General features: G+C 38.7%; 1 protein-coding gene across 1 annotated transcript in view; it reads right to left on the bottom strand.

Moving 5' to 3' along the window:
• The window catches only part of LOC135208559 (phosphatidate cytidylyltransferase, photoreceptor-specific-like), a 36,679-nt gene extending 13,315 nt beyond the window's left edge, over positions 1-23,364 (bottom strand). Inside the window, 8 exon segments of the mRNA XM_064240877.1 lie at positions 4,484-4,618; positions 6,188-6,319; positions 13,098-13,250; positions 14,343-14,702; positions 17,047-17,226; positions 22,497-22,593; positions 23,205-23,284; positions 23,287-23,364. Of these exon segments, the coding sequence (XP_064096947.1) occupies positions 4,484-4,618; positions 6,188-6,319; positions 13,098-13,250; positions 14,343-14,702; positions 17,047-17,226; positions 22,497-22,593; positions 23,205-23,284; positions 23,287-23,364 (1,215 nt within the window).
• Between the last annotated feature and the right edge of the window lie 495 nt (positions 23,365-23,859).

A 23,859-nucleotide genomic window follows, 5' to 3' on the forward strand; every position in this document is an offset into this window, starting at 1 on the left:
TCTTATTCCTGAAGAATGCAACCATCTCGCTACATTCTTCATTAGAACGGTAAACACCATCGGAGCCGTGCTTAAACCGAAACAAAGGGCTCTGAATTGCCAGACTTTGCCTCTTAGAACAAATCTTAGATACTTTCTTGATAGAGGGTGGATCGGAACGTGAAAGTATGCGTCCTGGCCAGGTCCAAGGACACCATCCAGTTGCCGGTCTCAGGCTCCTAGAACTGACTGAGGCGTTTCCATCTTGAACTTTATCTTTTCTATAAAAAGATTCAGCCTGCTTACGTCTAGGACTGGACGCCAACCCGTCGACTGCTTTGGTACCAGGAAAAGCCTGTTGTAAAATCCTGGTGACCCCAGGTCTACGACCTGCTCCACCGCTCTTTTTTCGACCATTTGATCTAGAAGGTCGAAAAGTATCTGCTGTTTCTCCCCTTGGTACGAAGGAGAAAGATCTCTGGGAGTTGTGCATAGAGGAGGAGGTACCAAAAAGGGAATCTTGTACCCCTGTTCCACTATCTTGAGGGACCAAAAGTCCGTACCCCTCTCTCTCCATGCTCCCGCAAAGTATTTCAGTCTGGCTCCGACTGGTGTCTGAAGGACATAGCTCTCACTTCTTAGCTTTCGGTTTAAAAGGAGCTCTTCCTCTTGAAAGGCCTCTCCCTCGAGGAGCTGCTCTCGAGGGAGGAGCCCCACGAAAGGGTTTCAGCTTCTTTGGAACTCGTCCAAAAGAAGACGTAGTAGGTACTGCGGGACGTCTGGAGGACTGGGCTAAGAGGTCCTGAGTAGCTTTTTCTTGCAAGCTAACAGCCAGGTCCTTCACCAAAGTCTGGGGGAAGAGATGGTTTGAAAGAGGTGCAATGAGAAGCTCTGCACTTTGAGCATGAGTAACCGACTTCGCTGTAAAATTACAGAAAAGCGCTCTCTTCTTTAATAGGGCCGTACCGAAGTGCGAAGCCAACTCTTCCGAACCATCTCTGATGGCCTTGTCCATGCATGTTAATACACTGGACAGCTCCCCCAGACTGATAGAGTCCGGACTTCTAGATTGAATATCTAGGACTCCCAAGCACCAGTCCAAAAAGTTGAAGACTTCTAGAGTCCTCAAAAGTCCTTTTAGGTGATGGTCGATCTCCGTAGGAGTCCACGAAATCTTTGCTGACGACAGAAGGGACCTCCTCTGAGCGTCGACCAGACTTGCAAAATCCCCTGGCACTGACGAAGGGATCCTCACACCTACTTCCTCTCTGGTCTCATACCAAACACCCCCTTTACCACTGAGTCTCGAGGGAGGAAGGGCGAAAGTAGACTTGTCCTGATCTTTCCTACGTTCCATCCAATCCTGGAACTTCTTAAAAGCCATCTTGGTGGAAAGCGAAGTCTTCATCTCAACGAACTCTGGGGCTTTACAAGACCTCAATGAGGAAAACTGAGAGGGTGGAGACCGAGGAGCTGAAGGCTGAAATTTGTCTCCAAAAGACGAGCGTAAAAGTCGCACTAGCACTTTGTAGTCCGAAACGGACGAAACAGACGGCTGATCCTCCTCAACCGAGTCCGCAGGACCACTCAACTCTCCCTCCTCCCTAAGAGGAATCGGAGACTGCACAGCAGGAGAGGGCGTACGACCAACGGATCTGATCTTCAAAAGAGACCTCTGAGGTTTGGATGAAGAAGCCTCTTCATCCTGACGGACCTCCTGTCGTTCGTTGTAGCGTGAAGCAAGACGATCGTCTTGAAAGCGCTGAGCGTCCTGAGAGGCGGCTTGAACTGCCTTAATTCGCCGAGTCTCGCGCACAACGTCCTGGCGAGCTTCTATCGAAGCGTCCTTGTAAGAGCCTAGAGAAACGTCCTTACGCGCCTTCACAAAAGCTTCCTTACTAGCGCGTACAGAAGCGTCCCCCCGAGAGGCAACAAAAGCGTCTTTACGAGCTCTTGCCAAAGCATCTATACTAGCTCTCAAAGCGTCCTGCTGAGCGCTCTCAAAAGCATCTACGCGAGCGCTTGGAAAAGCGCCCCTCCGAGCGTCAACAACAACGTCCTGACGAGCGTCCTCGTCCTGCTGGGCGTCCTGAAAAGCGTCCCGTCGAGCGTCCTCAAAAGCGTCCTGTTGAGTGTCCTCCCAAGCGTCCTGTCGAGCGTCCTGCGCAGGACGTCTAGAGGGAAAACTAACCTCTTGTCTACGCGCCTTCCTACTCGTAGAACGAGAGCGGAGGGGCACCGATCTAGACGCAGGAGGAGAAAGAGACGAATGAGGAGAAGGAGAAGGTGACTGCTTAGACCTCTTGACAGGCAGTCTGACGTCCTTCCTACGGTGAGGCTCGACAGCTTTCTTAGCTATCAAAGCAGATAACTGGTCCTGAAGGGACACGAGAATGTTCTTCGTGGGCGAAGAATCTAAAGCAGGCGAAGGGCTGATCCTGCGAGAAGACAAGGGGCGAGGGGACGCCTCCTTCCTTCTCACAGGTACAGCTACCTGCCTCTCCAAAGAACGACTGTGGCGTTTCTCAGCGTCATCCTCCGATGACGTCCTATATCTCTTCTGCGGCGGAAAAGCGTCATACGACGCAGGTGAAGACCGCAACGAAACCGGAGAGAGAGGACGTGAAGCGAGTCTCTCCGAGCGCTCCACCCCTTGCGCGGGGAGGGCGCCTCGGAGGACGAAAAACAGTCCTTGAGGATGCGAGCCTGAGCACGCTCCTTGGCAGCCTGGGAACTTGCAACAGGTCCTGCCGAAGGGACGCCAGATCGGTGGGGAGCCCCCGTAACCCTCTTGCGGCTTTCGACATGCCCACTCCCTGAGTCCTGGGAGTCCGACAGAGGTCTAGACCTAGAGGCATTATGGGGCCGATCTGACGCCCCCTCCACAACACTAGGGGCACAATCACTAACTTTCACAGAGCCGGTTTCTAAGGCTAGCACTTTAGATTCCAGAGTACGCAAAGAATCCAAAATAAGAGAAAGGGCATTACCTTCTCCAGACACAATTTCAGGGCCCGAAGGCAACATCACAGGGTTAGGAGATACAAAATCTACTGGGGTTATTGAAGGTGGAATATTACTTCCCTTACTTTTACTGGAACCGCTCCTAGAGGAAGACCTCCTGATCCTATCACGTTCCAATTTCCGTAGATAGGAATCATACATCTTCCATCCATCATCGGTCAAACATTCACATTCCTTGCACCGATCATCTATTAAGCATACATGCCCCCTACACCCCGTACATACAGTGTGGGGATCTACCGATGATTTCGGTAGCCTCACCTTACAATCACTCTTCACACACACTCTGAAACTAACTGAACTTGATCCAGACATCACGTTCACAGAAAAGCCAATCCAAAATAAAAAAACAGTCCACTATTGCGCGTGCCTAGCCACCAATCCAGAATCAAAACCAAAAGACAATCCAGATACTTAAGTGACCAAAAGTTTATCAAAATCCAAAGGCGGAGGTACTGCAAACAGTTGTTTACAGCACCGGCAACAGAAAAAATATGAATAGAAAATGGGAATGGTTCCTGATATCCGCCTCCCAGCGGCGGGAATGGGTACTACCAACTGGCCGCCCACTGCGTGTGCTGCGAGTTTTGAAATTCTGTTGGACTTCAGAGAATACAGCTATATATATATCTGACAGGTAAGTTTCATGAACAAATTATACTTTACCGACCACATTCCAAGAATGACATAAAAATATCTGATTTCAACTAAAATTCTGATAGGGTAAGGAGGAAAAAACAGATGGTAAAAGGTAAGAGTCTAGCTATGATAAACTAATATTAGCACTACTATAAATGATGGCATATATGACCAGCTTACTTTCCAAATTATAGCTCCTGGGTCATATAAGTAACACTGAGGTATCTGGTGGGCTTATGTTTGCAAAGATACTTGTAGACTATCAATACTTGTACCTAGACTAACTGTATATTCCATAATACAGTAATATGATACAATATTATTTAGTAAACAATCACCATTATAGCAGTACAATTGTTATTATTATTTTCTGGGTAATCTAACTAGAAATTTAATTATAATAATTACACCTAAAAAAAATACAGGTTTATATCAGAATATAAATTTAATATGGTTTTTAGAAAAAACTAATATTTACATAGTGTGGGGTCTTACTTTGCTATATATTTTACTGTACAACTGTTATGAAACTTGAGTTGGTATATGTGTTCTGCTGCTGGAAAGATGGATATATTTACATTTATTGGCTAAATAATTTGACTGGCTTTAATGAAAGGTGATGGTGAATGATTATTTCAGAATTATCTTTTGAGTAAATCATTTTCTTTATATGAGTCTTGTATCTTTGCTGGATTCCAAATAGCAGTTACTTAATTAAAATTCCAGTGTATATTCTGCCCTCTATTCTACACAGCCCTTCTAACTCTCATGATCAAATCAGGTAGACAGACAAATATGTTTGTACAATTTTTAATTTGTTTAAAACAAAAATTATTCCTACCTTTTGCAGTAGCTTCTGAGGAGACGTTTCAGAAACAAATGAAATTATGTAAACATTTACAAATGTTGCCATTAAAAATTGACAATCAAAGCGGTCCATAACTCCGCCATGTCCTGGGATCACATCACCAAAGTCCTGCAAAAATTACAAATGATGAGATGACCTACCATATGTAACATCCAATAAAGTGCATTATTGTTGTCAAAGGAAATGGTATTGTACAGGAAAGAATTTTAGTATATTTCATCATACACTGTCTTATACAATGTAAGACAGTGTATGATGAAATATACTAAAATTCTTTTAACTCTTTTCATAACTTTCAAAGCAATCACTAACCCTCATGACTTGGCTGACCTTATACAACCTGCCATAAGATGAAGCACCCAGTGATGAGATAGCCAACACTGAATTAATATATTCAACTCATAGGGCTGGCTGGAAGGTTTATTCTTGATGAATAATTAGATGAAACTTAACATACTGCCACCCCTTAAAAATTAAATAATTTGGTTGACTGACGACACAAGATTCTGACAAAATTCCATTCAAGGATTTGTTTCTTTAGGCCTTCAAAGAACCAGTTATGAAACTGCAGATAGAGGTGCATGCAAGTCCCAATATATAAGGTCACTGACCACACCATGTTTTGACAGATGTATAGGAGTAACGGGTGACACAATAAGATAACCTTCCTTGAAACTCAACTTGCATACCCTGATTACTTTGCAATCCCTTCTCAGGATACATGGAAATCCTCTAAACTTTGCAAGTGACCTGCTGTTTTCTTATCATGAAAAACAGACTTATTTAGTACCTGGTGTGTTGAAGGCAGATCCTCAATTCATCCTCTAACAAAAGAATACCCTATTTTCAAAGTTATGGTTACATGTAAAATTTACTTGACTATAATAAAGTTTCACAGAATAACTGGTTGGCATCACAAACCCACTAAAGCTCATGACAGTAAATACAATTGTCAATCTTTCTTAAAAAAACCTCAGTTTAGCTAAGATTCTTAAGACAAATTGGAATAAAAATAGACACCAAAAGAATGCAAATAAAATATTGTAGACAAATGATTCTCACCACCTTATTCAATGAATTTCAAATGCCTATTATTGGCTGATACTAAGTTCCTTTTCTTGTGTGTAAATCTTGGTATATTATTAAAAACACCTTCAAATCGTCAGGTTTCATTCCCTCACTGTCAGAGGGAATGAAACCAGATTGATGATAACAGTAGACCTCATAAAGCTTAAGGGTTATAATTATTTTTAACGATATACCAAGATTCACACACAAGAAAAAGGTCTTGTTTTACACTGTGTAGCCCAATTGCCAAGAATGTCAACTTTAAACCCATGCAGATGTAATGGTTGCTCTTTCTACAAAAATCTTTTCAATATCAGAATTCTTGTAACTGAAACCATTACAAAAGAAGAGGTACAAGCAGGGTATAGAAGTGTAGCTTGTGAATGCCACAAACCTTCTTAGATGGATTGTGAATAAAGAAATGAAAACCTATGTATTTACATGGATTTATCATACAGGACTCAAATATTTGATAATGAGTATTAATAGCCATATCATTACATTTTGCCTTTAGTTGGGAAAGAAGAAACAAAAATCATACATCAATATCAGACGTCATTATGCTCTAAAAAGAATTTAACCCAATCACATTTATAATTTTAACCTTACCTTCACTTTAAAAGCTCTCTTGAAACCACTTGCAAAGAATCCTCCGAAAGGTCCAATAACACTACTGAACACTGAAAGTGCTATAGAATGCAGCACAAATGGATACATAGTTATTGTTTTCTTCCAACCAAGCTGTAAAAAATAAATAATTTAAATTGGTACTGACATTACAGCATCCTTGTTAAGTACAATATCAAAATTCTGGAGCTATCAAACCTAATTATGTAGTATAGTGCCACTACATTCTTCATCTTTTCAGTCTTTACTCAAAAAGCATAGTTTATCATCAATATATGATAAAAATCAAACTAGATTTGTACCTCATCATCAATATATACTGTATTATAAATCAAACTAGACTTGCACCAACAAAAATTTATCACTTGGCTTCAACGCAGGATTATTCAATAAAAGTAATTTTGCATGCGCGGGATATTTGATTCATATTACTGGCTGATAAAATCAATTCTCTCACCATCTGGGATTTACTGTAAGTCCCTTTGACAATCTAATTGTAAAAAGCATGCACTTGGGAGGCTATGCACTCATGAAGTTTAGCTTGGCAATATGCTACATGAGGTTGCACATGAAATCTTTTATTTTGGGTTCCAATTCTCCCTAAGAAGACGGGTACTGCTTAAGTCATTTTGAGGAAATGAGTGCACAGATATTAGTAGGATTCTTCATCTTTCACATCTATTTTTGGAGGCCCTCCTATCAGGGCTCATTTGGTCCACCAGGTCGGCACCAGTTATTTTCTGGCTTCAGTTTACAGATGTATTAAAATAACAGTTTTAACAAAGCAATTAAAAAAAACACATTTCAAATTATACAATTTTTCAGACTAAATTTTTTTTGGTACAAACCCACTACTTTGAAATAGCCTATTTCTTTTGTCACACAAAATCCCAGACACATCGACATTATCAGCTGGCCCTGTTAGATTAGCCCGTGTGCAGAAGGTACTCTGGACCGTAGTGTTTATCTGTTTCACTTCTTTTGTAGTAAATCCTGCTGCAAAAGAGCTTAGAATCAGAAAGCAAAAACATTAATTCAAGTACAGGAATGGGATTATAATACTAAATTTTCATTTCGAAAATTACACTCGTCTCACCATGAATCTATTTCTATAACACTTTGTGAGCAGCAATTTTGTGGGAAGGCATCAAGATTCTGCCACCCTTGAGAACATGAAAGGGACACAAAATAAACACAGGATCCCTGGAAAAGAGAAATCTAAGGAACCCAAAGCTCCAAAAGGAACAAGGTGTCAAGCGCTGGACTGAATCCTGTTAGAAAACTAACTATGGAAGTGGAAGATCAAATAGTATATGCACTAAACTCTGTAAGGCAAAAAGGTAGGTGACCTTGGAAGCTTTATCCTTAGAGGGAAGCCAAGTGGCAATTGTTAAGGAGAAAAAGAAAATTATATAAACATGAAGATGGCCCTACTGTCACTACCAGGTTGAAGGAGTTGGAAAAGCTTAACTCTCAAAAAAACAAAAGTTGCCTCACACTTCAAAGTGAGTCAAACTCAAGACTCCTATACACAATGCAGATGTCAAAACAGCACCAATTTTATCAACCTGGAACTAACTCAGTCAGTTCAACACCTGAGGTGCAGTCAATAACATGTTTGTGCTAAATGAGAAGGAGATCTGTTATATTTTCATTAATCTAAAGATATGAATGAAATAAAAGTCTCTTGAGAGCTTGGACAATGAAGAAGAAGCTAATTGGATAAAAGAAGGTAACTTGAAGAAGAAAATGGTAACCTTAAGGAAGGAATCTACTACCACAATGTAATGTAAAAGAAATGCCTATTGATTCCTAATCCCAGAAGTGCCTCTTGTTTAATCAAGGCATGCAAATGATCTTACTGAGGGAAAACAATGAGAAAAGTTTTTTCAGGAGAGGACAGAGGGAAGATGGAACCAATGGTACTCGATTGAACTTCATAACCAAAGAGACCCCCCATGAAGATAGCAAGAAGAACCTGAGAAGGAATTCCTAGCAGTTGACGTAATGATACAGAATAAAAAAATATAATTAGAGAAAGCCACCACTTTTTACTTCTTTCGTGATACATATGATAATAAAGAACAACATATATGCTCTATGTGGATTTTCAGACAGGATTTGACAGGTTGCCACATAAAAGATTACAGTGGTACCTCAAGATACAAAAGGCTCAACTTACGAAAAACTCAAGATACAAAAGCTAATACGAAAAATTTAACGGCTCTACATACGAAAAGTTTTCAAGATACAAAAGGTTTCTGTAAAGTCCGAGATTCGCCCGAACCACCGATAACAATTTTGAAACTCGCGCGCCGCCCACTGAGTAGACTCGCCACCATCCTCCTGCTCTCCCATTGGTTCCTGATGCTAGTCACTGCCATGAGATCCTTCTCTCCTATTGGTCAACATCCCTCCCATGATGCACCTATGTACTATACGTATCGGCGTGCCTTGGCCACTCGGTAGCAGCATCGTTATCGTACGCACGCGGTATTCGTTCGGTCTAACGATTTTGTTTAGTAACGTAAATTTGTTAGAGATTTCGTTGCAGTATACGTACTTTATCGTGTTGTGTGAAAACTTTTTTCTACTTCTACGTAAATTACGTACAGTATATACGTAGTCATGGGTCCCAAGAAAGTTGAAATTCACAGAAAGAAGCGAATGCTCTCTTTGGAGACAAAGATGGAGATTATCAAGAAGTATGAAGCTGGTATGCGATTGAGTGTGATCGCCAAGGAATACGGCCAAAATCCGTCGACAATAGGCACCATCCTTAAGCAGAAGGATGTCATCAAAGCAGCTACACCTTCCAAGGGCATCACTATTTTGTCCAGCAAGAGGACCCCCGTGCACGACAAGATGGAACGGCTGCTTCTTGTCTGGATAAAAGACAAAGAAATCACTGGCAATACGATAACGGAGACGGCAATCTCCCACAAGGCCAGCGCTATTTTCGGTGATTTGATTGCCCAGGCCGAAGACAACGGAGGGGAAGGGACTTCAACGCCAACCCCAGAGTTCAAGGCTTTGCATGGATGGTTCGAGAAATTTTGTAAACGGACTGGCATCCATTCAGTGGTGCGGCATGGGGAGGCTGCCAGCTCGGACACGAAAGCGGCCAAAGCCTTTAAAAAGACGTTCGACGAGATGATGACCAAGGAAGGCTACAGTTCTTAGCAAGTCTTCAACTGTGGATGAGACTGGCCTTTTTTGGAAAAATTGCCTCGTCGGACGTACATCACGGAGGAAGAGAAGAAGGTACCCGGGCATAAGCCTATGAAAGACAGGCTTCCGCTCGCACTTTGTTCCAACGCAAGTGGGGATTGCAAGGTGAAGCCCCTACTGGTGTATCATTCCGAGACTCCTCGAACCTTCAAGGCCCACAAAGTGTTGAAGGAGAAGCTTCCAGTGATGTGGAGGGCTAATGCAAAAGCCTGGGTAACGCGGCTTTTGTTCACGGAGTGGGTAAATCTGTGTTTCGGCCTGACAGTGAAGAAATTCTTGGAAGAGAAGCGCCTCCCCCTGAAATGTCTGCTGGTGTTGGACAATGCCCCTCCCCACCCTCCTGGCCTCGAGGAAGATATCCTAGCGGAGTATTCCTTCATCAAGATTCTTTATCTTCTGCCTAACACCACCCTTCTCCTCCAGCCCATGGACCAGCAAGTGATATCGAACTTTAAGAAGCTGTACATGAAGAGATGTTTCGACATCACCGATACCACAAACCTCACCTTGCGTGAATTTTGGAAGGAGCATTTCGACATCGTCATATGCATCCGACTCATCGACTAAGCTTGGCAGGAGGTTTCGAGGCGAACCTTGAATTCCTCGTGGAGGAAACTCTGGCCTGATGCCGTATCCACCCGAGAATTTGAGGGATTTGACGTGGGCGAAGCTGGTGCTGCAGATTCAGAAACATTCGATGATCCTGAAACTGCTTTGCAACCAGATCTTGATGAGATCGTTGCACTCGGCAAGTCCATGGGGCTGGATGTCGACGAGGACGACATCAACGACCTTCTTGAGGAGCACCAAGAGGAGCTTACGACGGATGACCTGAAGGAGTTGGAGGCCATGCAACATAACGTCGTTCAAGAGGAGTTCTCTAGCAGCGGCGAGGAGGAGGAGGAGGGCAACCCTATGACAATGGCAGAAATTAAGGATGCTCTAGCCGCTTTTCATAAAGTGCAATCATTTATAGAAAAAAGACACCCCGAAAAGGCTCACATAGGTCGTATGCTTGCGCAGTTCGATGACGTTTGCCTGAGTCGTTTCAGGAACATTGTGAAAAGTAGGCAGAAGCAATCTTCCTTGGATTGTTATTTTTTAAAGAGGCCTTTAGCATTAGCAGGAGTAAGCAAAAAGGAAGAACCAAGTGATAAAAAACAGAAAGTTGAAAGTGGTGATGAAGTTGAAATTTTGTATTAAAAAAAAAAAAAAAAAAAAAAAAAAAAAAAAAAAACTACGTAAAGTATATTTATAAAAAAAAAAAAATTTATTTTAGTTTTTTGTAAAGTTAAGTGTTACAGTTTTGTTAATGTGTTTCGTAAATTTTAGTTTAGTTTTCCTTACATTTTTTTATGTGTTTCGTAAAGTTAAGTGTAAGTACGTACGTACTTATCTGCCGTTTGTCCTCCTCCTCTGTCGCCACTTTCAGAGATAGCCTCACTCGAAAAGGTAAGCTTCCACATTTTACTACATACGTACAGTAGTATTTCTTGTATACCATGTACACTAATACACTTTATTTACAGGTAATTAGCATTATGTTATTAAGTTAGGTATTGAATGGTCCAATTTGTTGTAGTATTTCATTGTTTATAGGTCAATTTAGCTTTATTATGAAATTTACTGGGGTGTTTTTGGAGGGCTTGGAATGGATTAGCCATTTTACATGTAAAATGTGGTCCAAGATACGAAAACCTCATGATACGAAGGGCGCCTGGATTAATTTCGTATCTCGAGGTACCTGGCAATAGTATAGTGTCTAGGTATCACAGATGAAATAAGGGATTTTATAACGGATTGGCCAAGTGAAAAGCAAAAAGTTTCACTGATGAGACATAATTTCAGTTTGAAAACTATTGTGCCTCAAGGTTTGGTGCCAATTCCTTTGCAATTCACCAACTATATCTATAGTACAGGGTGATTAAAAAAGAATGACCCTATTTCATGATTAAATATTTTATGAAGGAAAAATAGCAAAAAATGAAACTTATAATACAAGTATTCTACTAACAGTCAAGTTTCATTTCACATGTTACAAGTGCTTGATATGGCCACCCCTTGCAGCACGAACAACATTAATACGATATGAGAATTCTTCCCAAACACGCTGAAGCACATCAGGATCAATTGAATTGATCACTGTTGTTATTCGATGCTTTAAGTTTTCCAGATGGGGCGCCACCCCACCGGAGCTTATCAGTTGGAGCATTTTTAAATGAAAAACTGCCTCTTTGTTCCACCATTGCCAACTGACCTGGAAAACTTAAAACATCGAATAACAACAGCGATCAATTCAATTGATCCTGATGTGCTTCAACGTGTTTGGGAAGAATTCTCATATCGTATTGAAGTTGTTCGTGTCGCAAGGGGTGGCCATATATGGGCACTTGTAACGTGAAATAAAACTTGACTGTTAGTAGAATACTTGTATTATAAGTTTTATTTTTTGCTATTTTTCTTTCATAAAATATTTAATCATGAAATAGGGTCATTCTTTTATAATCACCCTGTATAACTTGACTTTGGGCAGGTTAGCAAAATGATGAAGCTTGTTATCACAAAAATAGGCATCAATACTCACTCCCCTTCTCTAACTGCCACTTTTAAGTACCTTATTACAATGCCACAATGACAAAACCAGCTAGTGTCAAAAGAGATTCCCATATAAAAAAGGTCTGTATTCTTAGGAACAATCCCAAGCAATTTAATATAAAAATAAACTTTTGCTCTTGGGAGTTCATTAATTGTTATGAATAAGATTGTTCAGCAAATATTTGCACATTGCGAAATGGATAATACAAATTTTTTTAATAAAACATCTTACTGTGAAACTGTATACTCAAAGAAAAGAAAGTAAACTACATAACATTCTTGGAACTGCAGGTGGACATATTACAATGAGTGAAAAGTTACAAAAGCCATAATGTGAAGTAATGACAGTTATATCAACATTTATATTAGTGAATATCTTTCAACAGGGAAAAAAACTATACAATATTCTTACTATGCACACACAAAAAGACTTCACTCAAGCAAAATTAGCATAATTATCATGGATTGTCATCCCCTACAATGATATCTCACTCAAAGAGAAATAAAATTAAAACAGAGCTAATCAGCAAAGATCTACATTATAAGAAAATCACATCATCATTAAATTGTCTAACTTCCAACAATGACATTTCTTAATTAGATTTTACTTTTCATATTTCTAAGGAATTTTTATGCCTCTTTCTTTAGTGTATATTTTATTTGTATTCTAATAAAACCATTTATACAAACTCGCTGAAACTAGCTGAAGTTTAGCTAACTTTTTTTTAAATAGTGTCATGAAATAGTAATGTTAAAGAAATAGGTTTCTGCAGGTCTTACGAGACTAAGGAAAGTCATATCACTTCAGCGATGTTAAAGAAATAGGTTTGTGCAGATTTTACAAGGCTAAGGAAGGTCATATCACTTCAGCTATGTTAAAGAAATAGGTTTGTGCAGGTTTTACGAGACTAAGGAAAGTCATATCAATTCAGAGTTTATCTTAAAAAATACTAGCTCTAGGCAAAGTCAAGGAGAAACTGCTTATAATGAATTAAATGTGAAGTCAATATAAAATATGCACAATAAATTATAAAAAACATATATCAGTAATAACATTTTAACATACCAAAGCTAGAATATTGCCTAAAGTCTCTGGCAAACTGTATTCCTGTGGTCTGAAGATTGGAGATGGATCACAAGAGTAATTAAAGATCCCATCAGCTTCACTATATTCCACTGGACAAACAAAGAATGGATAATGGCACATCCAATGGGAGAGCTGAAAAGATGAAATTAATCTGAAAAGGTCCTAATCAGCAAATATTTAATTAAAAGTTATACATAACAAAGAGAATAGTTACTCCCTATTTCAGTGATTGCTTAAAGAAGGACATAAATATTCTTATAGTAAATAGAAGCCTTATCTGTTGTAAATTACAGACAAAATACAGTAATATTTTTCACTTTCTTTGTAAAGGAAGCTAAGCACACTCGCCCATACCCAATGAATTTCCAATAACCTCATCAGGCCTGACTTTCACTCAACAGATATATTCAGTATTTGGAATTCACAGTCCTACTCTTTTAACATTGGAGAATGGGAGCAGGTGTCAAATTTTATCATTCTCTTTATCTCCGCCACTTATATGGTATACACTACTGTACTTGAAGAGAATAATTAATCTAAACAACATACTTTTTACCTTCTCTTTCCTTGCAACAACTAAACCTGACCTTTGCTACCCTTAATTCCCATTTAATAAATATAAAAACACATGGCAGTTGAAGTAATATTTTAAAACTAACTTTTTATATTTTCAAAAAATATCTAGGTTGCTTAAAAGTATCACTCACATTACCACTCTTGGGTGACAGCTAACCCAGGGTACAAAATCTATCTAGTACGTACTACTACATACAAAGTATGCAAAACTAAGGAAAACCACAAGTGTATACCACAATGATCTAAGCAATCCAAACAATAGCAAGACTATTGTTAAACAGACTGATAATACCATCAAAGCTCAGGTAACTGGTTGGTTATGCACCATGCTGCCACATTTGGAACTAAGTGGCCTTATGGTGTATAACAAGCATCAATATTAGATTTGTTTCTCGATACTGACCATTAATTTAAATTCACATACGTAATTGAAACCCATGTAAATCAGAGTCATTATGCAGTTGCTATACAATACAAAGTATAGAATTGATAATTTTTTAAAACTTATTATCTAAATAATGAAAGTAATTTTTTAATCTTACTAGCTTAAGCATCTAAGGTTTTGTTACTATGATAAAAAATGAGAAAAATAAAAAGCAAGTGCAATTAGTATATCTGTCACAATAATAAATATTTCAAGTTTCTCACCATCATCCCCAAGAAGAGTGTAGAGATTCCTCCTCCAATGAATCCTTCCCATGTCTTCTTTGGGCTCAACTGAATTAGAGGGGTTTTGCCAAAGAAGAATCCAAACATGTACGCCATTACATCATTAATAACAATCATTGACACGGGAACGATGAACCAGATCATACCATGGAAGATGTTGATGATGATAAGGTAGCTCTGGGTGACTACAATGAGTAGAGCAACATGCGTCCAGGCAAACAATGAAAACTGGCGCATGTAGTATTTTTTCTTTAGTGAAAGTACAAACCACACAAAGCCTAAGATGTACATTGTGAAGGAAGTGAAGCGGTGGTATGCTATCAGCCATCTCATTATGTCCTGTTGAGAGAAAAATTAAATGAGTCAGAATGACAATAAAAACATTCACTATATCACTATTGTCCACTCTAAGAAGCTGAGGTGAATACAATATAAGTTAATAATTTGTTATGGATAAAGCAAACTGGTGACCCTCACTTCCAAGCACAAGATCAAGGAAGACCAGTTTAAAAAAGCCTAATTTCTGGCATGGTGAACTTTAAAGACAGTACGTATTATATTTTTCATTGCCTTTCTAGAGTCAGAAAATAATCAACTATGAAAACTTTCTCATATTTTTTTATTAAAAACTAAATTAATTTTTCACACCAACCATCACCCACACATATATGCCCTACATTCATGGTTTTTATATGTTCCAGATACATTTAGTCTGCTGCTTAACAGATATGAGAAACAACAATCAATTGTTTAATAGAAAAAAGATGATAGTAGCACTTACTGCACATGTGGCACCTGTTTCACTTCTCATGTAACATGGAATGTTAGTTAGATCAGGGAGGGAATTTGTTAAAATGAGAGATGGGTTTGAGTTAAAACAAAAGTTTTGTTCTATAGTAAAAGATTCAACTGGTTTCACCATAAACCAACACATACATTACATACAACTGAATCAAAATTTGGGAGGGTTGTTCAAGTTGTTGAATATTCCAGAATGTTGATTTTGACTTACATGATCCATAGAAAGATCTTGACGACAAATAGGTAAAGAGGCTAGCCCGTCAAAGTAAAATATGGAGCAAATAATGTGTAAGTTTACACAAGCTAAGAAGGTATTTATTACATATGTGATATACATGCTGTAACTCTAGAAGTCTACATCTCTCAGGATAAAATGAATGAGAGGGAGGAAAAAAAAAGTTACAACTGTTACTAAAAAAATAAGAATGATCCACTTAGGACATATGTACATCCATCAATTAAACCTAGGGGAAAAGTTGACTGAAAATAAGTATCTGTATTTAAAGGGTTGCATTTTAAAAGTAATGGTGCGAAGCAATATCTGATTTCAGGGTCAGAATGCTTGGCAGTGCAACTTTGTCATTCGCAATGTTACTGTATGTCCTGGGCTGGCAGGATATTGTATATTGAAAACTCTACTTCCTAAAAGACTTATGGAAAGAAACTTCAGAAGAACTGGTCTGAAATTGGTAAAGGCAAACTGCATTCACCTAGCACAAGAAAGTACCTGTTTGTGTCTAGTATAGGAAGCACAAAAAGGAACAGTGAAGGGGGTTGTGGAAAAACCATGCCTGACTGAAGCTTTTAGCCTTCAACCTGCAATGAGCTGCAAGAGAGGGTGTCAATCTTGCTGGCCCATTTTGGAGATTCAAAGGCAAGAAGAAAGATCTTCCAAGCATGAAGTCGCCCATGGCCATGGGGAGACTGATCCCCTTGGAGGGATACCACTAAAGAGATTGAATCATCGGGACACAGATGAAAACTATAATGAAGAAGGCAAAAATGGCACCATCAAGCCATATTTCTGGAATATATGCACCCTGTTGAAGATGAAAATGCCACAAAACATCACACAAAAAAAGCACACTATAGTAATAGAAAAAAAAACTAACTCACAATTGATTATAAGAATATGAAAACTAGCCCGTTCATCATGAAGAATAACCCATCATCTCTCAAGACAGATTTGGAGAATAGTAGCATCATTCATTAATTTTCTAGACCACTGGATGAATGTCATAAACCATACACTGGGAAGACAATTACAAAGTCCTTGGAGCATCCCTCATATTACCCAAAGGAGAGGAACATAAAGGTGCTCCTCAAGTTGCAATGGTCTATTTTGCAACAGCAATTGTACACAGTTAGCAGAACCCATATTGCAAATTTTGAATTTAATTTTTTCCTTGGTACATCATCAGTATCTGCAGTTTTAGCATTAACAGTGAAATGAAATGTAACAGCTGTATCCAGCCAATATGAATATGCTATTTAGCAGACAGCATATACTATAACATCCTACATTTTTACCTTTAAGTAGACAGATGCCAATATGCCAGACTGGTGTTCAGGATCATGTTACAGTATCTAAACATTATGTTAAAAAAAAGTGGTAAACTATAAGTCACCTGTAGGTGGAAGTAAGAGAACACTTACCAAAGGGATTAAAAATATAATGGGGGCAACTTGAGCATCATGGTAAGATTACACCAAATGAAGGAGTGAATATGACATAAAAAAATTCATCAGTTACATTCTGGAATGCATTGGTTCCTCAAAATTGGAAGTATGAGGTTCAAATCTAGTTAAACTACTTAATAAAACAGTAATAGGGAAAAAAATTCACAAAAATAACTACAAAGAACAGCTTTTAATCACTTACACTTTTAATGAAGATTACACTGAAGTAATCTGCCACTAAGGATTCACCGTAGAAGAAATAATTGCTGGTAATGAGGAACCACCATGAAAGAGACCTAAACCAGGGAAGACCATGCATACGGTACACAGTGTATCCAATGTTGATGATTTCTTTGAAACAACACACTTGCACCAAAAGTGTCTGCAATTAAAGAACTAAAATAATAGAATGACAAAATATTAAATTTCAAGAGTCAACATTTTCTCATTATTAGAAAAAAGGGAAACAAATATTATAATTAAAATGCCACAGTATTATGAATACAATTATCAAATACAAAATGTTTTCTATTCAATCAGCTTGAATAACATGAAACTGGAGTCATTCATTTTTAATGAGTGGTTAATCCTTTCAACAAATAAATGTCAAATGTAAGTTCTACTAAAGATTCAAGTAATTATGCATTTATAATTGTACGTAGGAATTTAAGACAATGTACAACTCATTTTTACTGGGCTACATAACATTATCTAATTACAATGTCATTAATTTTAATGTCAATCTTAGTCCAATACTGTCATATTGTGAACATACACATTTTATGCATACAGCATTATGTTTTGAAGTCTATTACTTTTGTGAAGGTTTTTAGATATACTAAAACAGAGATGCGTACTTAACTTTTCTAAATAACTGTTTCATATCTGCTGTTATTTCAGATTAAATTTTAAAACATCTATACATAGTTTATTCCAACTGTACAGAAATTGCAATCGTCTCAGAATTTTCATAAAACACATCACCCACAACCTTCCCTGTTCTTACATTATCACCCACATCCTTCCCTGTTCTTACATTATCCCCACAACCTTCCAGTTCTTACTTATCACCACACTTTCCATGTTCTTACTTACACCCACAAAACCTTCCATGTTTTTCTACATTATCCCCAATCTTCCCTGTTTTTACATTATCACCACAACCTTCCATGTTCTTACTTATCACCCACTCATTCCCTGTTTTTACTTATCACCCCAAACCTCCATTCTTACATTACACCCACACTTCCCTTTTTTACATTATCCCACAACCTTCCGTTTCTTTACTTATCACCCACATTCCCTGTTTTTACATTATCACCCCCATCTTGTTTTTTTTTACATTACACCCACAACCTTTCCATGTTCTTACATTATCACCCACATCATTCCCTGTTTTTTTTTTCATTATCACCCACAACCTTCCATGTTCTTACATATCACCCACATATCCTGTTTTTACATTATCACCACATCATTCCCTGTTTTTACATTATCCCACAACCTTCCTGTTCTTACTTATCACCCACATCACCCTGTTTTTTACATTATCACACAACTTCCCTGTTCTTACATTATCACCCACTCATTCCCTTTTTTACATTATCACCCACATCATTCCTGTTACATTATCACCACTTCCCATGTTCTTACATTATCACCCCCACATCATTCTGTTTTTTTACATTATCCCACATCATTCCCTTTTTGTTTTTTTACATCACCCACAACTTCCATGTTCTTACATTATCACCCCCAATCATTCCCTGTTTTTTTACTTATCCACCCACAACCCTTCCCCATGTTCTTACTTATCCCACATCATTCCTGTTTTTACATTATCACCCACCCCTTCCATGTTCTTACATTATCCCCACATCATTCCCTTACATCCCCACATCATTCCCTGTTTTTACATTATCACCCCAATTCCGTCTCAGTTACATTATCATCATCATGACATCACCCACCTTCCCTGTTCGTTTTTTACATTATCAACCCACATCATCATGTTTTTTACATTATCACACATTCATTTTTCATTATCACCCACAACCTTTCCCTTTTTTACATTATCACACACTTCCATGTTTTTTCTACCTTATCCACCCACATCATTCCCTGTTTTTTACATTATCACACCCTTTTTTACATTATCATTCCCTGTTTTTACATTATCACCCACACCATTATTCACCCCAACCTCTGTTTTTTTACATGTCACCCACATTCCATGTTCTTACATTATCCATCATTCCCTGTTCCCTTTTTACATCACACCCCTCTCTTCTTACATATCCCACAACACATCATTCCTGTTCTTTTTTTACATTATCACCCCAACTTCCCTGTTTTACATTATCACCCACAACCTTCTGTTACATTATCACCTCAAATTCATTCCGTTCTTACATTATCACCCCACATTCCCTTCCTTCTTTTAACATTATCACCCACGCCTTCCTGTTTTTACACCTTATCACCCCACATCATTCCCATGTTCTTATTACATATTATCACACCCACAATGCCTTCCCTGTTCTTACATTATCACCCACATCATTCCCTGTTCTTACATTATCACCCACATCCTTCCATGTTCTTACATTATCACCCACATCATTCCCTGTTCTTACATTATCACCCACATCCTTCCCTGTTCTTACATTATCACCCACAACCTTCCCTGTTTTTACATTATCACCCACATCCTTCCCTGTTCTTACATTATCACCCACAACCTTCCATGTTCTTACATTATCACCCACATCCTTCCCTTGTTCTTACATTATCCCCCAACCACCTTCCATGTTCCTTTTAACATTATTAACCCACCTCCTTCCATTGTGTTCTTACATTATCACCCACATCCTTCCCTGTTTCTTACATTATCATCCACCATCTCACTGTTCACATTATCACCCAATCCTTCCACGTCTTACATTAATCACCCACATCCTTATACCATGTTTACATTTATCACCCACATCATTCCCTGTATCTTACATTATCACCCACATCCTTCCATGTTCTTACCATTTACACCCACATCCTGACATGTTCTTATTATCACCCACATCCTTCCAGGTTCTTAATATCACCCACATCATTCCCTGTTATTACATTATCACCCAAAACCTCCTGTTCCTACAATTTATCACCCACATCTCCCTGTTCTTACATTATCACCCACATCCTTCCATGTTGTTTACATTTATCACCCACAACAGAGTTCCCTGGTTCTACATTATCACCCACAACCTTCCCTGTTCTACATTATCACCCACCATCCTTCCATGTTACTTAAATTATCACCCAATCCTTCCTGTTATTACATTATCACCCACAACCTTCCCTGATTCCCTGTTTTTACATTATTCACCACCCATCCTTCCCTGTTCTTACATTATCACCCACATCCTTCCCTGTTCTTACATTATCACCCACATCCTTCCCTGTTCTTACATTATCACCCACATCCTTCCCTGTTCTTACATTATCACCCCACAAGCCCCATTTCCCTGTTCTACATTTAACCCACCCAACCCTCCTTCCATTATTCCTTTACATTATCACCCACATCCTTCCATGTTCTTACATTATCACCCACATCCTTCCCTGTTCTTACATTATCACCCACAACCTTCCATGTTCTTACATTATCACCCACATCCTTCCATGTTCTTTACCCCCATTATTCAACCCACCCAACCATTTCCACACCCACCCAGCATTCCCTGTTTTTTCTTACATTTATCACACATCTTCCATGTTCTTACAAATTATCACCACATCAAAATTCCCTGTTCGTACTTATCACCCCATTCATTCCCTTACCTGTTCTTACATTATCACCCACATCCTTCCCTGTTCTTACATTATCCCACCAAATCCCTTCTTCTTACATTATCCCACCCCTACACCTTACATCCTTCCAATGTTCTTACATTATTCCACCCACATTTCATTGCCCCTTGGTTCTTACATTATCACCCACATCCTTCCATTTCTTACATTATCCACCCACAACCTTCCTGTTTCTTACATTATCAACCACAACCTTCCATGTTCTTACCCCACCTTATTCACCCACAAATCCTTCCTGTTTCTTCATTATTTCACCCAAATCCTTCCATGTTTCTTACATTATCAACCACCATCCTTCCATGTTATTACATTATCACCCCAATCCTTTCCCTGCAATTTTCTACCACCTTATCACCCACATCATTCCTGTTCTTATACATTATCACATCATTCCCATGTTTTACTTACATCACCCACATCCATCCATGTTCCTTACATTATCCCAACACCCACGATCATTCCCTTGTATTCTTTACATTATCACCCACCATTCCCGTCCCAGTTCTTACATTATCACCCCACATCCTTCCATGTGTTACATTATCACCCACATTCATTCCCTGTTCTTACACCCTCTTACACCCACAGGACCTTCCATGTTCTTTTTACATTATCACCCACATCCTTCCATGTTTTTACATTATCACCCACACCTTCCCCCTGTTCTACATTATCCCCACACCCACAATTCCCTTGCTTACGTTGAATCAGCCCCCCATCCTTCATGTTTTTAAATTACATTATCACCCACACCTTCCTGTTCTTACATTATCACCCACATCCTTCCCTGTTCCACAAATCCATGTTCTTACATTATCACCCACATTTTTTCCTTCCCAACCTGTTTTCTTACATTATCACCCACATTCGTTTTCCTTTGCTTACACTTATCACCCACATCCTTCCCTGTCTTAACATTATCCCCACAAACTTCCAGTTCTACATTATCACCCACATCTTGCCATGTTCTTACATTATCACCCAATCCTTCCCGTTCTTACATTATCACCCAATCATTCCCGTTCTTACATTATCACCCACATCCTTCCAGGTTCTTACATTACACCACATCCTACATGTTCATACATTATCACCCACATCATTCCCTGTTTAACATTATCACCCACATCTTCATGGTCTTACATTATCCCCAAAAAAACCCCCCCCACAACCTTCCGGTTTTTACATTATCACCGACCTCATCCCTGTTTTACATATCACACACATCCTCCCTGTTCTTACATTATCACCAACAACCTTCCATGTTCTTACATATCACCCACATCCTCCCATGTCTTATGACATAACACACACAACCTTCATGTTCTTACATATCACCCACATCCTCCAATGTTCTTACATATCACCACAAACCTTCCCTGTTTTTAAATTTATCACCCACATCAGTCCCTGTTTTCTTACATTATCACCCACATCCTTCCATGTTCTTACATTATCACCCACATCCTTCCATGTTCTTACATTATCACCCACATCCTTCCATGTTCTTACATTTATCACCAACTCCTTCCCTGTTTTACTTATACCCACATCCTCCTGTTCTTACATTATCACCAAAAACCTTTCATGTTTTTACATTTATCACCCACTCCTTCCCGTTCTTACATTATCACCCACAACCTTCCCTGTTTTACATTATCACCCACATCATTCCCTGTTCTTACATTATCACCCACATCCTTCCATGTTCTTACATTATCAGTAGAGAATTGCAATTTACTAATAATAATCACTCTAAAGCACACTAAAATAAAAACAACTTACTGTGAACATCAGAGCCAAAGGACCCACGTAAATGATGACGCAAAATAGACCAATCATAAGCCAAGTGAAAACACCTCGAATGACCCAGTTTCTCCATCTGTGGGTAAAACAGCAATTATTTTGCCACTTCCTTTTTGGAACTCTAGTCTATATTATGTGGTATTTTTCGTCTGATCAACATTAACTTGATATATGTAATACATAATGATGTCATATACCTGATCTGTAGACCTCTGTCGAATCCCAGGTTAAAAATAACTGACAACTTTATGTTTATAACAGAGAAGCTCAAAGTAAAGGTAGCATACTGACATCATTAAATAAATGATTTTCTGTGAACTACAAAAAAAGGTATGAAAATGAAACATCTCAGTTTGGGGGCAATGTAAAAGACTTTAGTAAAAAAAAGCTGTTGAAACATTATTTCGTTTTTTTTAACAGGAATAACTCGGTCAGGTTGAAATAAATCTTACTGATCCATCTATTTTTATCAATGTAAATGTATTATGTAAATGTATTACGTAAATAAATAAAGCAGAAGTAGAAAGATAGATGTCACAAAAATTTAGGTAAAAATATTTTGATACCAACTGTCATTACAATTCCCCTACTAAAGGGTCCAGAACCTTATGCCAGAACACTCTCACCATCAATATAGAACTACTATCAACACCTTATTATAGTATGATCTCTCGTGATTCAACCTACCTTGGCGACAAAGCAGAGAGAACAGTCTGGAGAAAAGGCGGCACTTGATCAGTCCCCTGGGAAATAGTGTTCGTTCGCTTTTCAAGTTTTTTTCTAACACGCGGTCGTCATCCGAATCTACTTCGGAGCTCACTACATTCTGTAAATGGATAAAAGACATTAGAAACACAATCAAACATATTAGTCATGATATGTGTGAAAGCCGGACAAACTCTGGAGAGAGAGAGAGAGAGAGAAATACTTTTTGCCTGGGAAAATGATTGACAATTATCTGGCAATTTTACTACCATAAACACTTACGCAGAGAGAGAGAGAGAAAGACACATTACTATTTGTCAACGGAATGCATTCACATACCCATCAATGTGCATACATAAATATACACTCTTCACATAACTGTAAACAGGGTAGATTAGATGTACACACGCATACAGGAATCAGCTGCAAGCCACCAAATAAGATTAGGGCTCTAAGCTGAAATCGACTTGCATAACAAAAAGATAAAGAGTGATATCTTCCTCTCAACTCTCTCCAGAGTTATCGGAAAGTTTAAAGATTACACTTCCCGTTAAAAAAAAGGGGGCATAAGGTCTTTACTTTATACGAAAACAATATTGATTTATCTACTGCATATCCTCGACGTTTCTCAACATCT

Source organism: Macrobrachium nipponense, chromosome 35 (genome assembly GCF_015104395.2).
Source record: "Macrobrachium nipponense isolate FS-2020 chromosome 35, ASM1510439v2, whole genome shotgun sequence".
Taxonomy (NCBI): domain Eukaryota; kingdom Metazoa; phylum Arthropoda; class Malacostraca; order Decapoda; family Palaemonidae; genus Macrobrachium; species Macrobrachium nipponense.